A 12953-nucleotide genomic window follows, 5' to 3' on the forward strand; every position below is an offset into this window, starting at 1 on the left:
GAAAATTGTGGCCAAGAAGGGAAGCACATGATTAGGAACAATACACAAACAGGCGGTGGCATTAAATGATAGATGATCGACATTAACGGTGCCATAGTGAACTAAGAAACACAATTCCTACACCGTTACACCATGTTGATCACCCTAGATCCAACATCTATACCATGATGAAAGTCACAGCTCACACTTTTCCTCATTATGGTGTTTGAAGTCAATATAAACTAAAGCTTTTGACTTCTCTGCATGCCTGTATGATTTGTGCTGCTCCCACGTGCCTGACTGATTACAGAACTGCATGAATGTACAGGTGCTCCTAATAAAAGTCCAATCTTAGTGTAGCTCTAATATGCTAAAGCCTTTTTTTCTGTCTTTGAAACGTATGTGAAATGTTCTATTCAAACATTACCTACCTCCTGCAACAAGAAAGCTGTTCAATCATATGATCTTGCTTCCTTTTCTTTTTGTACGCATGCGTTTGTGTTGATTTGTTTACATTAGTGTCTGCACATATATGATGTATATAATTTCTTACCTGTGTTTTATGAAACGACAAATAAAACAGCCACTTAAAAGCCGTCACTAGGGTTAAATGTCAACTGGATGTGTTTTATTAATAAAAGTGCGATTAATGTATAAGGTGGGAAATAACAGTTACGCGTATTACGTAGTCTACTGGATGTCCAATCAGGGGCCAATGTGTAGGCCTAGTGGGCGTGGTCTAATGAGGGTTCATTGTTGGAGTGACTTCATCAGCTACTTCCTACTGAAGCTCCTCTGTCACACTGACCTCTCTGTCAGCCTTAACAGCCGATTGACTTTAAACAGAATCTCTCCACGAATCTGCTCATCATGGGGCTGACTAATGATCCCAACTACAAGAAACTGGAGCAATGGTACAGATCAAACGCCGGAACCTTGAACATGAGACAGATGTTTGATGAAGACAAGGACAGGTTCTCAAAATTCAGGTAAATACAAGCATAGTGTGGATTAACTCTAATTCTACTCTAAACTGAAATGTGTATCCGAGGTAAAGGTGGAAGTTTATTATAAGGACCCGGTGCGCATGCAGCCTCCATGTTTCTTCTACTTCACCTTTGGATTGATGTTGCACAGGATTGCGACACAGGGCCGATAGTGCAATCATGTTGGCTCAGATCTGACTAGCGATTCCGACATCGCGTTGCAATAACTACGTTCATGTAGAAATAAGTGCGTGTGTCCGTGTGTGTCTCCATCTGTGCCGTCGTTACGCAGCGCTAGCAGACGCTAAGCTAGAAGGACAACATGTAGCTTTACTGTGTACAAGGTCACAAGGCTCGTGCATCGCTACATATGTAGCGTAGGACAGCTGATCATCATGTATACTGTTTAACACGTGGGCAGACATCTAACTGCGGTGGGTTTAAAGATGTTTAAATGGAAGAAAGCGCTACACGTCGTGTCGTGTGTGTGTGTGTGTGTGTGTGTGTGTGTGTGTGAGAGAGAGAGAGAGAGAGAGAGAGAGAGAGAGAGCTACGTGTGAACCTGCACGCAGCCGGCATTTAGTCATCATGACACGTGTTAACATTTTTCGAGTCTGTATATACTGTAGTGTAGTTTGTTTCAGAGTTAAATCTACTGTGTTTTGCACACAAACTGACCAAAAGCCAACATCAATCACTGGTGATTGTGATACACGTCACGTACAAAAACTGTCCTGAGCTTGTACACGTTGGCCACAGCAGGGGATTAATAATCATTTTGGCTTTGTGCATCTTTCCTCCTTTCTGTTTCACTGAAATCTTATTTCCAGACAAGCCACTCTGGGCCTCCTCTGCTTATACCGTCATGAGATCATGCTGTTTAGGATGTAACTAGGCATCTTAATAAATGATCTTTACCTCATAAGAGGCTATGTCCATGTGAGGACATTTTCCCAATGTATAATGTATAATGTGGCTTATGTTTTGCTAACAGTGTCAAAACAATGAATCTTACTATCCCATACCATGAGGCAGATATCCATAAGGACATGCACACATGTTTGTATCTTGGCCGATTTATAATATCCAATTACCTATTGGCACGTTTCTGGGAGGTGAGAGAGAAAAACCAGAAGAAAACTATGGAGATGAGAGAACCATACAGACCTGACCTCGAGATCGAATCTTGAACCCTGGAGCTGTTAGACACTCACAATGAAAATTAATTTGAATAAATTTAGCAAGTGATGGTCTGGCATCACATCCAGGTTGTATTCCTACCTCCTGTCCTCTGAAAGGCTTTGGATTCCTGCAACCCTGAGCAGGAGAATGCACCAACATCTGATGATAACCATGATTCTCAAATATAAAGTATATCATGATGTTAATATGATTGAAATTATTTTATGGGCTCTGTTTTATATCTAAAACATAAATAAGGTCATGCTTTTTATTCTGCTCTGCTCTTAGTGTAACCCTTGAGACCGATGATGGTGACTTTCTTTTGGATTATTCAAAGAATCTCATCAATGAAGATGTTCTGAATTTGCTGCTGGACATGGTAAAGTCCATTTCTAATGAATGCTCATAAGTCTATAGTTTTATCTGTAATGTATTGAAAATGTAATGTGATTTGTTGTTCAAGTGATTTTGCATCACAGAATCTCAAATGAATTATTCTGCTGCAGTGGTATGGTGGCATTTTGGAGCGTGCTAAAGGGCACGGTTTTGTTTATATAGCCTGTCAGAACTGATTAGTCTTAAACTCGTCTACTAGTCACTGCGCCAAGGATCTTGTGCTTAATTCCCCCAGTTTTTGGTTTATTCCCAATAGATCTTTATATACGGGTACATTACTGGATAAATGTTATGCAGTTTCATATAACATTCACATAAATGTAATAAAGCATTGGCTTGGAGGTTGCGACATTGCGTTATAGTTAGTTTTGTTATTGTTACATAGTTACACTGTGCTTGTGTGTCTAGTTCTTAACATTTACAACAATTCACCATCATTGATAGCCTAATGCAGTTTGTCAGCTAATTCAGATCACATTATTGGTCTTTTTTGGGGGGGGTTTACAAAATTTACAGAACTTTGGAATCCCTGCAGACTAGAACTGGGTACTGGAGAGTGAACCAGTCATATAATACTTCCCTTTTAGTATCCAAATTGAGGAAGAATAAGGCTTTTAAGGCTGACATGGATTTATATGGCTATTAAATACAGTACAGTCATCTCCAGAATGATTTGCAATTTTAATTTTGCTCATTTTCTCGATGCATCTTCATTTTCAATAATTTCACATAAAAAAAATGAAACTGCATTTTTGTTCTTTAAGTGGTCATCAACCCTGCAATTAATATTAATATATATATATATATATATATATATGTGTGTGTGTGTGTGTATGTGTGTATGTATGTCAGTGAGAATTTCAGCATCAAATCTTGTAGATGAAACACTTCTCATTTTCTTTGAGAAATGTTTAAGCAATTAGATTGCTTCATGTTCCAATATCCCTTTGACAGTCTGTAGCTTTTTCTACATGAAAAAATTTTACTGGAAGAAAATAAGAAGTTTCATTGTTTTATCATTTTATAAATCATTCCAATTGCATGCAGAATCATTTATGTCTGTTGCATTTACAGTACATTTCATTTGTGAACAAAAATGAATGTATAAAAAAAATAAATGTTTCCCCCCTCCTGTTCATTGTTAGGCGAGGTCCCTGGGAGTGGAGGCAGCCAGGGAGCGCATGTTTGCTGGAGAAAAGATCAACTTTACTGAGGTAGTGTCAAAGATGTAGCTGCATATCCATCAGAGAAATCTACAATTACAGTTAATCTACGACGTCCTCAAAAGTTCTCATTTTACCTCAGCTAAAATTGCATGCCTCTTAAGGATTTTAGGTGAAAAGAGCAGCTGATTGATTCTGATCGGTAGCAATGAGGTCAATTGGCTCAAATATAATCCCACTTAGAAACGAGCAATATAAAAAAGAGGCAGATGTATCATATTGTTTTAAAAAAAAGACATTGTTCTGTTTTTTCTGTGGTTGTAAATTTAACACAGAAGCTACAGATAACAATTAGAAGCAAGTTATGAAAATAGCTGAGCTTTGATTTCCCCTCTTAGTAGAAGATCTTACTGTAACTCTTCTTTACTCATTTTATTGTGCATAAGATCCAAATCCTCACAAAGGACAGTGAGTATAAGTTAATACTGAGGTGTGTGTGTGTGTGTGCATGCAGGGCCGAGCTGTTCTTCATGTTGCCCTGAGGAACCGCAGTAACACCCCAGTCCTGGTGGATGGGAAAGATGTCATGTCTGAGGTGAACAGAGTCCTGGAGAAAATGAAGGGGTTCTGCCATGTGAGGAATTTCTCATTGTACTCTTTTTGCATACTGCAAAGAACAAAAAGTGTCCGTGGTGTTAATGTGTCTGTATATTTGCAGAGAGTGCGCAGTGGAGCATGGAAAGGCTTCAGTGGTAAAGCCATCACTGATGTTGTGAACATTGGCATTGGTGGATCTGACCTGGTGAGTGTCAATTCAAATCTTTTAACTTTTTTTTTTATTTTTTTTTTATTATTATTAATCTGATCTACTGACTATTCTTAATCAAATGTAGTTTACTTTAACAGTATGTGTTTGAGTAATGTGGACCACATTTGTGTGCAGGGTCCATTGATGGTGACCGAGGCTCTGAAGCCGTATTCTAAAGGTGGCCCAAATGTCTGGTTTGTGTCCAACATCGATGGGACGCACATGGCTAAGACTTTGGCTCAGCTGAATGCAGAAACCACACTCTTTATTATTGCATCCAAGGTTGGTCTTAATACACCTGGGGCGTAGGACATTCTTTTGTGGAGCTTGTTGATAATCTGTGTTTTTAAGTCTCTAGCACAGTGAACACAAACTCGGGTATACAGACAAAAGACTGGCAGAAACCTGAAGCGCTGGTTGTACAGCCTGTAACTTGTCGAAACATCATTATTCATGAAGCATAAACCTTAATGTAAATAAACTGACAATATAATTGAACTAATAGGCTTATACTTTCTATTACTGATCTGTTTATAATGTTAACTGCATAGTTTGATTCAAAGGTGGGATCAACTATTTTAAGTCCTTCAGCTGTCTGTCATCTGGGCAGGTGACAGGTAGCCAGTCAGAAAGCTCCAGTGCTCACATTCAGCACAAGTGTGCTTTGTGGCTGTGGCTTTGGAGAGAACAATAAAGGAAGATGGTGAAGAAATGGACGTTTTGAGTTTCAACACTGAAAAAACAAGTTTCAAAACTTGAAACTAAGTAACACGCTTCCTCCATTCTTAACGGACAGGTTACTTTCTTTTTTGTCCAACTTTTATATATCGTATCTGACAAACGTGTAAAGAGTTCATAAAAGGCCAAATTAATATTCTTTTTACTGGCATTTCAAGAAGTCCGGAGCTCTGCATAGTTTCGTGGGTTTTTTTTTGTTTGTTTGTTTTTTTCTTTTCCTTTCTTTTCTTTTCTCTTAAATTCTTTTGTTTCACTGAGTCAGTCATTTGATGTTCTTGAGGAATTAGCAGAGGTCGACGTCTAGAAATTTGATCCATTTTACTGTTATGCTCCTATGCTAACACAGCAAATACCAGCCCAGTGTCCCATTTTACTTACTATTCATACTAAATAGTATCCTGGATCAGAATTAATGTGCCCCAAACTTTAATATTTAGAATTTAGTATCCCAAAGGTTTTCAATTATTAAATTATCTGTGAAAACTTTCATCTAAAGTTGCCCATTTTTCGTTGCATAATGGAGGAGGGGTTTTGTGACTGCTTCCTTTGTGAAAAAATAAATCAAGAGAATGGTTAATAAAGTGAGGGAAGGATGGAGCGGGAGATCGACAGGCGGATCGGTGTATATTCTGCAGTGATGCGGTCGATATACCAGTTTGTTGTGGTGAAGCTCTCTATTTACCAGTCGATCTACGTTCCTACCCTCAACTATGGTCATGAGCTTTGGTTCATGACCGAAAGACAAGATCCCGGATACAGGCGGCCGAAAGGGCTGGGCGCTCCCTTGGAGAGAGAGTGAGGAGCACGGTCACTCGGGAGGAGCTCAGAGTAGAGCTGCTGCTTCTCCACATCGAGAGGAGTCAGCTGAGGTGGCTCGGGCATCTGTACTGGATGCCCCCTGGGGAGGTGTTCCGGGCATGTCCAACCGGGAGGAGGCTCCGGGGAAGACCTAGGACACGCTAGAGGGTCTATGTCTCTCGCTAGAGGCGTCTCAGTATTCCCCCGGAAGAGCTGGAGGAAGTGTCTGGGGAGAGGGAAGTCGGTGTCCCTGCTTAGACTGCTGCCCCCGCAACCCGGCCCTGGATAAGCGGTAGAAAATGGATGGATGGTTAATAAATTTATACAGTACAAGTTATATAAGGGGTAATGAATGAAGCAAAGCTGAAATACAACAAGGAGGTGATGGTGTGTAACAACACACTCATCGGTTACATGACATGTTAGTGTCCCTGTATTTGTGTACTCTTGCAGCAAACATAGAAGTGTCTTTATGTATGTTTTTTTATACACACATACTTTTAGTTCATAGAATAAGTAGGTAAATTGGAATGCAGAAGAAAATTGCACGCACACATTGAAATGTGGCTTGTTTGAGTACGCTTGTTTGAGTCTCCCTGTAAGATTTTGAAACAGTCACACACAACCCATCCTCGTGGTTAGAACGACAGGAACGTAATTTGTTAAATAAACAAGATTCTCTCCTGATCCCATCTTTTAACCAAGTGATGATGCAGCAAATTTGCCATTTATCGCTACCTGTTTATCAGCTCCTGAGCAAAGACAGTGTAACAAAGGCAGGGAAAGGTACAAAGCAAACATGATGTATTGCTGTTTAAAAACCGCACCCGGTTAATGCTTTACCCTGTTATGCAACTGCCTGTAGCTCATGTGCCCTTTTCAAATGTGTTTGGCTTTTCTAGACTTTCACCACACAGGAGACAATCACTAATGCCGAGTCAGCTAAGGAATGGTTCCTGCAGACAGCCAAGGATGTGAGTGTCCTGACTCTAATATGTTCATCACACTAAGTGCTGCAAGGGCTGAACTGACAGTAATAGGGTTTATTTTACAGGCTTCTGCTGTGGCCAAACACTTTGTGGCTCTCTCCACCAATGCGGTGAGTCAATCACGCAAAATGTGCTTGCGATATTTGTGTCTTTTATGGCCAGAAAATTCTTCTTGAGTTCCAAATTAAGTGGACGTCTCTTGCTGTTTTTAAAAATTAAAAAGTTTTTCTTGCTTCTTATTCTTCTTCAGCCCAAAGTGAGAGACTTCGGTATCGACACGGAGAACATGTTTGAGTTCTGGGATGTGAGTCTGGAGTCTAGCATTAAAAAGACACCTAGAAGAGTGATGTTTATTGCATGCAGTGCCCCTGACCTGGCAGCATGATCATATTACTGATTTACTGAGTGATGAATTTGTTCATTGCATGATTTCTTGCTAAATGCCGTTTATTATAATAAGGACATGTAGAGCTACTTAACAGTGTGCTTGTTCTTTTTAGTGGGTTGGTGGCCGTTATTCGCTGTGGTCTGCTATTGGTTTGTCTATCGCTCTGCACGTAGGTATGTCAGCTCGAGAATGATGCTCTAATGAATGGAGTTATGATCTGTGACTAATTTAACGGATGATTTAAGTCACCTACATTGCTGAGCGTTTGCTGATTTTGTGTCTTTCTTCAGGGTTCGACAACTTTGAGCAGCTTCTAGCCGGTGCCCACTGGATGGTTTGTACTTGTCCCTCTTCTGTAGTTTTTGTCTGGACTGTTTAACAGGTTGGATTTTATTATGCTTAACAGAAACCTGCAGCCAGAATTGTCAGGTTAATTATCTAATCTCCACATTCTAGATTCAACATACAGGAACATTCAAAATAGATGATTAAATAGATGAATCATTCGGTTCTTCTAACACAATTTAGCTTTTCAATTTTTATTTCAATAGGATTTGAAATGACTAAAAACACTGAAATTTTAAACCATGCTCATCAAGTTTTGCCTTCCGGAGCTCTGGAAAAGAAAACATTTTGTTTGTTTACACAAAGGCAGTAATAGATGCAAATCAGGTTTATTCATGCTCTCATCATTTATAGCAATATAATTGAGTCTCTTATTTTATTTGTGCATGTGTAAAAAAAAAAAATGTGCACATGAATTCATAGACATGGAAGTCTTGTTTTAATCCCATATATTAGATAAGAATCCAGAATATTAATGTGTGTAATAGTGTGTATTATACTGATGTCTCAATAACACCTCCTCATGCCAAAGTACACTTTAATTAAATCTTAAATTTATTTCTTAAATTTAAATCTTAAAATTAATTTTTTAAACCGGGTTATAACCTCCTTATCCACTGAATCACGCTGATGTTTTCTTTAGATGAGAGAGGAAATGAAAAATAATGTTGCTACGACTTTATTCATTTGAAAACATGCAACAGAAGATTTGAAGCATGACAAATATAATTCATTTGTACACATTGCAGTTTTGTGGCCTTGAATAAATACGATATGAAATAATAGATATGTGATGCTTCAAAATACTTAATTTGGTGTTTAATAAGCCTGCTTCTGAGCAGATTTGAGTTTGCTGGCGACTTGTAGGTCAAATTGTTAACAGCCTGATTCGTTTAACTCGGCGATTCATATAAATAACAGGAGCATTTTTTCCTTAATTCTCTTTTATGGGATTCTGATTTTATTAAAAAAAAAACTAATCATCAAGAGAAAGAAACACTGCCTGTGTACTGAAAGTCATAAATTGTATGAGCATGTAACTGTTGTTCTCTCATATCCAGGATAAACACTTCTGCTCAGCTCCACTGGAGAAGAACGTTCCTGTGCTGCTTGCCTTGCTCGGTGTTTGGTACATCAACTTCTTCCAGGCTGAGACTCATGCTATGCTGCCCTATGACCAGTATATGCACCGCTTTGCAGCTTATTTCCAGCAGGTCAGTTGTGTAAAAACCACAATGTGTGCAACACACACTGTTGCATTTCATCATGCTTTGAGGAAATGCTTTTTTTTTTTTTTTTTTGAGCTTTGTAGAACACTGTTCTTATTGAGATGATATTTTTACAGCTGAATGTATAATTGATGCCTGGTATTTACAGGGTGACATGGAGTCTAACGGAAAGTACATCAGCAAGAATGGAACCCGTGTGAAATACCACACAGGACCAATCGTATGGGGAGAACCGGGGACAAACGGCCAGCATGCTTTCTACCAGCTCATTCACCAAGGTACACGAGAGCTCTGTCTCAAATCGTTAAGTGTTTTGAAGTAAACTGAATTGAGATTAGTGCGAGAACATCACTGTGCTGAACAACACCTAAAACTTTCACAGGAATAAATGTTCAGCATAATGGTTACTCTTTTAAATCATCGTTCTCCGTTAACACCTCAGACATTTTAACCCTCAGCACTGTCTGATGGCACCATCTCAGTACGATTAATAAAAGTAAGCAATGTGAGACCTCGATTAAGGCTTTATTCCCTATTTAGTCCCTTCAGGATTTTTCACTGGCAAAAACGATCACAAACAGATTTAGGCCAAGATGTTTCATGTGACCATCACAATTCATTCACATGCACTTCATAACAGAATTTTTACAAAACTCTTTTAAAAAGAAAATAAATTTGGTTATAGAAAATAAATCTGACCAGTCAGAATCTGCTATCTTTGGGTGGAAGAATGTATTATCTTTAAAATGTAACAAATTTCAGATGTAAAATTTAGTTAATCTGTTGTCTGGAACATGGAAGCCTTAATTTAGTCTTTTTCCCCCCCCCCCCCCCCCCTTTTTTTTTTTTTGTGTGTGTGTAGGGACTCGTATGATTCCAGCTGACTTCCTCATACCTGCTCAATCTCAGCATCCAATCAGGGACAATCTGCATCATAAGGTGTGTGTTCAGATTGCACCCAGTCTTGTGGGTCTTTTTTTTTTTTTTTTTTTTTTTTTAAAATTACAGAAGCACAAAGTCCGAATTCTAACATACCGAAGACTAGGAAAGGGATTTTGTGTGTTGCTGTTCATGACGTTATTATTGGGCTAAATTTTATAAGATAGATCTAATGTTCGTTTCAGATCCTGATGGCCAACTTCCTGGCTCAGACGGAGGCTCTGATGAAGGGAAAGACAACAGATGAAGCCAGAAAGGAGCTGGAGGCTGCTGGCATGAGCGGCGATGCTCTGGAGCGACTCCTGCCACATAAAGTATTCCAAGGAAACAAGCCAAGCAACTCGATCATCTTCAAGAAGCTGACACCTTTCATGCTGGGAGCCATGATTGGTAAGTCCTGAACATGGTAGTGAAACTTAGCATGTTCTGTTTTACGGTTGCTCCTTCATTATCACAAAGTAACAAAATAGGCAAATGTGTTCGAGACTTCAGTTCAAATTAGTTTTTCTCCTGACCTGCTTAGATGGCATTTTTCTGTCTTTCTCTCTATCTCTCTAATACTTATGTCATTGAATTTAAGTTTTTAAAAAATGTTTTTTTTTGTTTTGTTTTCCTAGCCATGTATGAGCACAAAATCTTTGTGCAAGGCGTGATGTGGAATATCAACAGTTATGACCAGTGGGGGTGAGTAATAACATCATTTTAACAAAATAAATCATAAAACTACACCCACTGCAAAGTCCTAAGGTTCTAATAAAACGGGAGCTTGGGAGCACTAGGGTGTGCTATTGAACTGTCTTTTAGTAATGAACGGTCTAAAGGAATGCTGTGATCTGTCTTTAGTGTGGAGCTGGGTAAACAGCTGGCTAAGAAGATCGAGCCTGAGCTGCAGGACGATTCGGAGGTCCACACTCACGACTCCTCCACCAACGGGCTCATCGGCTTCTTCAAGAAAAATCGTGCATGAGTTTCTCACTCAGACCCTCTACAGCACCTCTCTGATGTAGTTTTGGTCTAACACAAGAAGAATAGCACTTTCATATGTAACCATTGTCTGTTTGATGGTCTTTGTGCATTGTGAGATTTGTCTGTATTCTTTTGCTTGTTCTAACCTGTAAAAGGAATCTTCATTCCTGTATGCACTGCGAGGTCTGGAACGCTGTAACTCCCCCTCCTCACCCTTCTCTTCCTACACGCTTTGCTATCTGCTTGGTCAAAACCAGCTGGTCAAAATAAAGATCTTATTTATCACTTTGTTGCTGTTTTGTTTTTTCTTTCTTTTTTGCAAAAACTAAAATGTTTTGAATAACCTTTTAGTGGTTTTATTTGTTCTTTGCTTACACTTTAATTACATTATGCACAGTTCCTGAGTCTAAAAGTAACTATAGAAAAACCATTTGTTTAAATAGAGCAAGCATGCCATAACAAGGACCTAGTGGTGAGTCATTCAACACGGGAGGTCCTTTTTGTTTTGAATGTTAGAGCTCTACGGCTCTGGTTGTTGGTCGGAAGATTAGGGTTCAAGCCTCAGCACTGCCAAGCTGCCACTGTTGGGCTCTTGAGCAAGGCCCTTACCCATCCCTGCTCCAGAGCCGCTGTATCATAGCTTCCCCTTCGTTCCGTCCCCAATCTCCTCAGTTGGGATATTCAAAGAAAAGCATTCCACTTGTGCTTTAATGTATATGTGGTGATAAAGGCTTTTATGGCCCCAATTTATTCATTCATTCATTCATTCATTCATAACTGATGACGGGTGTGCTGAAGGGATTGGTTCATGGCGCTTGGAGCTCAGAAGACTTTTATCTTCACAGCTTATGAAAAGTTATTTTAATAGGATTTAAATGAAGGAAATGAATAGCTGGTTGATGAAAACCTGATACAAAAAAGTAGCTTCCTGTTTGCCAGCTTGCACTGTTATTTGACACTTTTTTTTTTTTTACTAAAATTTAGTGTAATTTCTTACAATCAGAAATCTATCCACAAGGAGAATCTGAAGTTATATGATACATCAAACAGAAGCGGTTATATGATTGCTTGTAAACTTGTATGACACCAGTACTACAGGTGTTGTCCTCAATACTTAACCTACCTGTTATACAATACTGCAACTAAAGTGACCTACAAAAATATGTCCAAAACATATGCAACTTTTCAGTTGGTAAAGTCTATCAATCTTGTGCATTTACATTTTTGATGAATGTATTGTTGAAAATAAGTGAAAATTAAACCTGATCAGGATTGTGATTTACTGACATTACAGTACATTGGGTGCTGAAACTATATACAATAGTGTACGAGTTCTTATCTCTGGGTGTGTCTTTGGTGAATGGTGCAGGAGTGCTTGGACATTCAGGTGATGGAGAACTTGTTCCATTGAGAATAGTCTCCTGAATGTGAATTTTATTGCACGTACGAAGGTTTCTTTCCTTTGATCACATAGATACATTAGATGTCGCCTTGTATAGGGCAGTACATTGGAAAGAATGCATCAATAGAGCCGCCATCTTGGTACAGGGACCCCCTCCTCTTATTGCATCAGCGTCAGTGTAGGCAAATAAATAAAATCACCATAAATCGTCATGAATGCGATTTCTAGTTTTTTTTTTGGTTCAATCCAACGGTCAGACATGTATTTATCATCAAGTCCAGAGAAAATTTATGGTTTTGTTATTAAGATAATCTACTTTTTCACAATATAATGCATAGTGCTAGTTGGTGTAAGTTTATTACTTACATTCTTCCACTTGAGTAAACTTCAAAAACAATCACTACTTACCTTATAGCCTACTGCATGCAACACTGCTACAATGGTGTGACTATACATGTTCATTTAAACATTTCAATTGTATTGGTTTATTAAATATGATACACAAAGCAATTTGCAGTTGGAAGCAAATCACAAATTCAAGAGGAACATAATGTGAAAGTTAGATAATTGAGGTGCCAAAGACTGTGACATAAACCAAAAAAGACTGTCACATAAACCATAAAAAAAACAACTTAGCCAACCTAA

The 12953-nt window shown here is 38.8% G+C and overlaps 1 protein-coding gene across 1 annotated transcript; it reads left to right on the forward strand.

Annotated features, from left to right (window-relative positions):
- Nucleotides 1-744: 744 nt before the first annotated feature.
- gpia (glucose-6-phosphate isomerase a) lies at nucleotides 745-11191 on the forward strand. Its single transcript, XM_027173434.2, has 17 exons — nucleotides 745-968; nucleotides 2436-2526; nucleotides 3689-3757; nucleotides 4221-4340; nucleotides 4425-4508; nucleotides 4650-4796; nucleotides 6953-7024; nucleotides 7105-7149; nucleotides 7290-7343; nucleotides 7540-7600; nucleotides 7718-7761; nucleotides 8834-8986; nucleotides 9150-9279; nucleotides 9864-9940; nucleotides 10126-10330; nucleotides 10558-10624; nucleotides 10784-11191. The coding sequence occupies exons 1-17, from the start codon at nucleotides 850-852 to the stop codon at nucleotides 10905-10907; spliced, it is 1662 nt and encodes a 553-aa protein (XP_027029235.2). The 5' UTR covers nucleotides 745-849; the 3' UTR covers nucleotides 10908-11191.
- Nucleotides 11192-12953: the final 1762 nt, after the last annotated feature.

This window comes from Tachysurus fulvidraco, chromosome 10 (assembly GCF_022655615.1).
Source record: "Tachysurus fulvidraco isolate hzauxx_2018 chromosome 10, HZAU_PFXX_2.0, whole genome shotgun sequence".
Taxonomy (NCBI): Eukaryota; Metazoa; Chordata; class Actinopteri; order Siluriformes; family Bagridae; genus Tachysurus; species Tachysurus fulvidraco.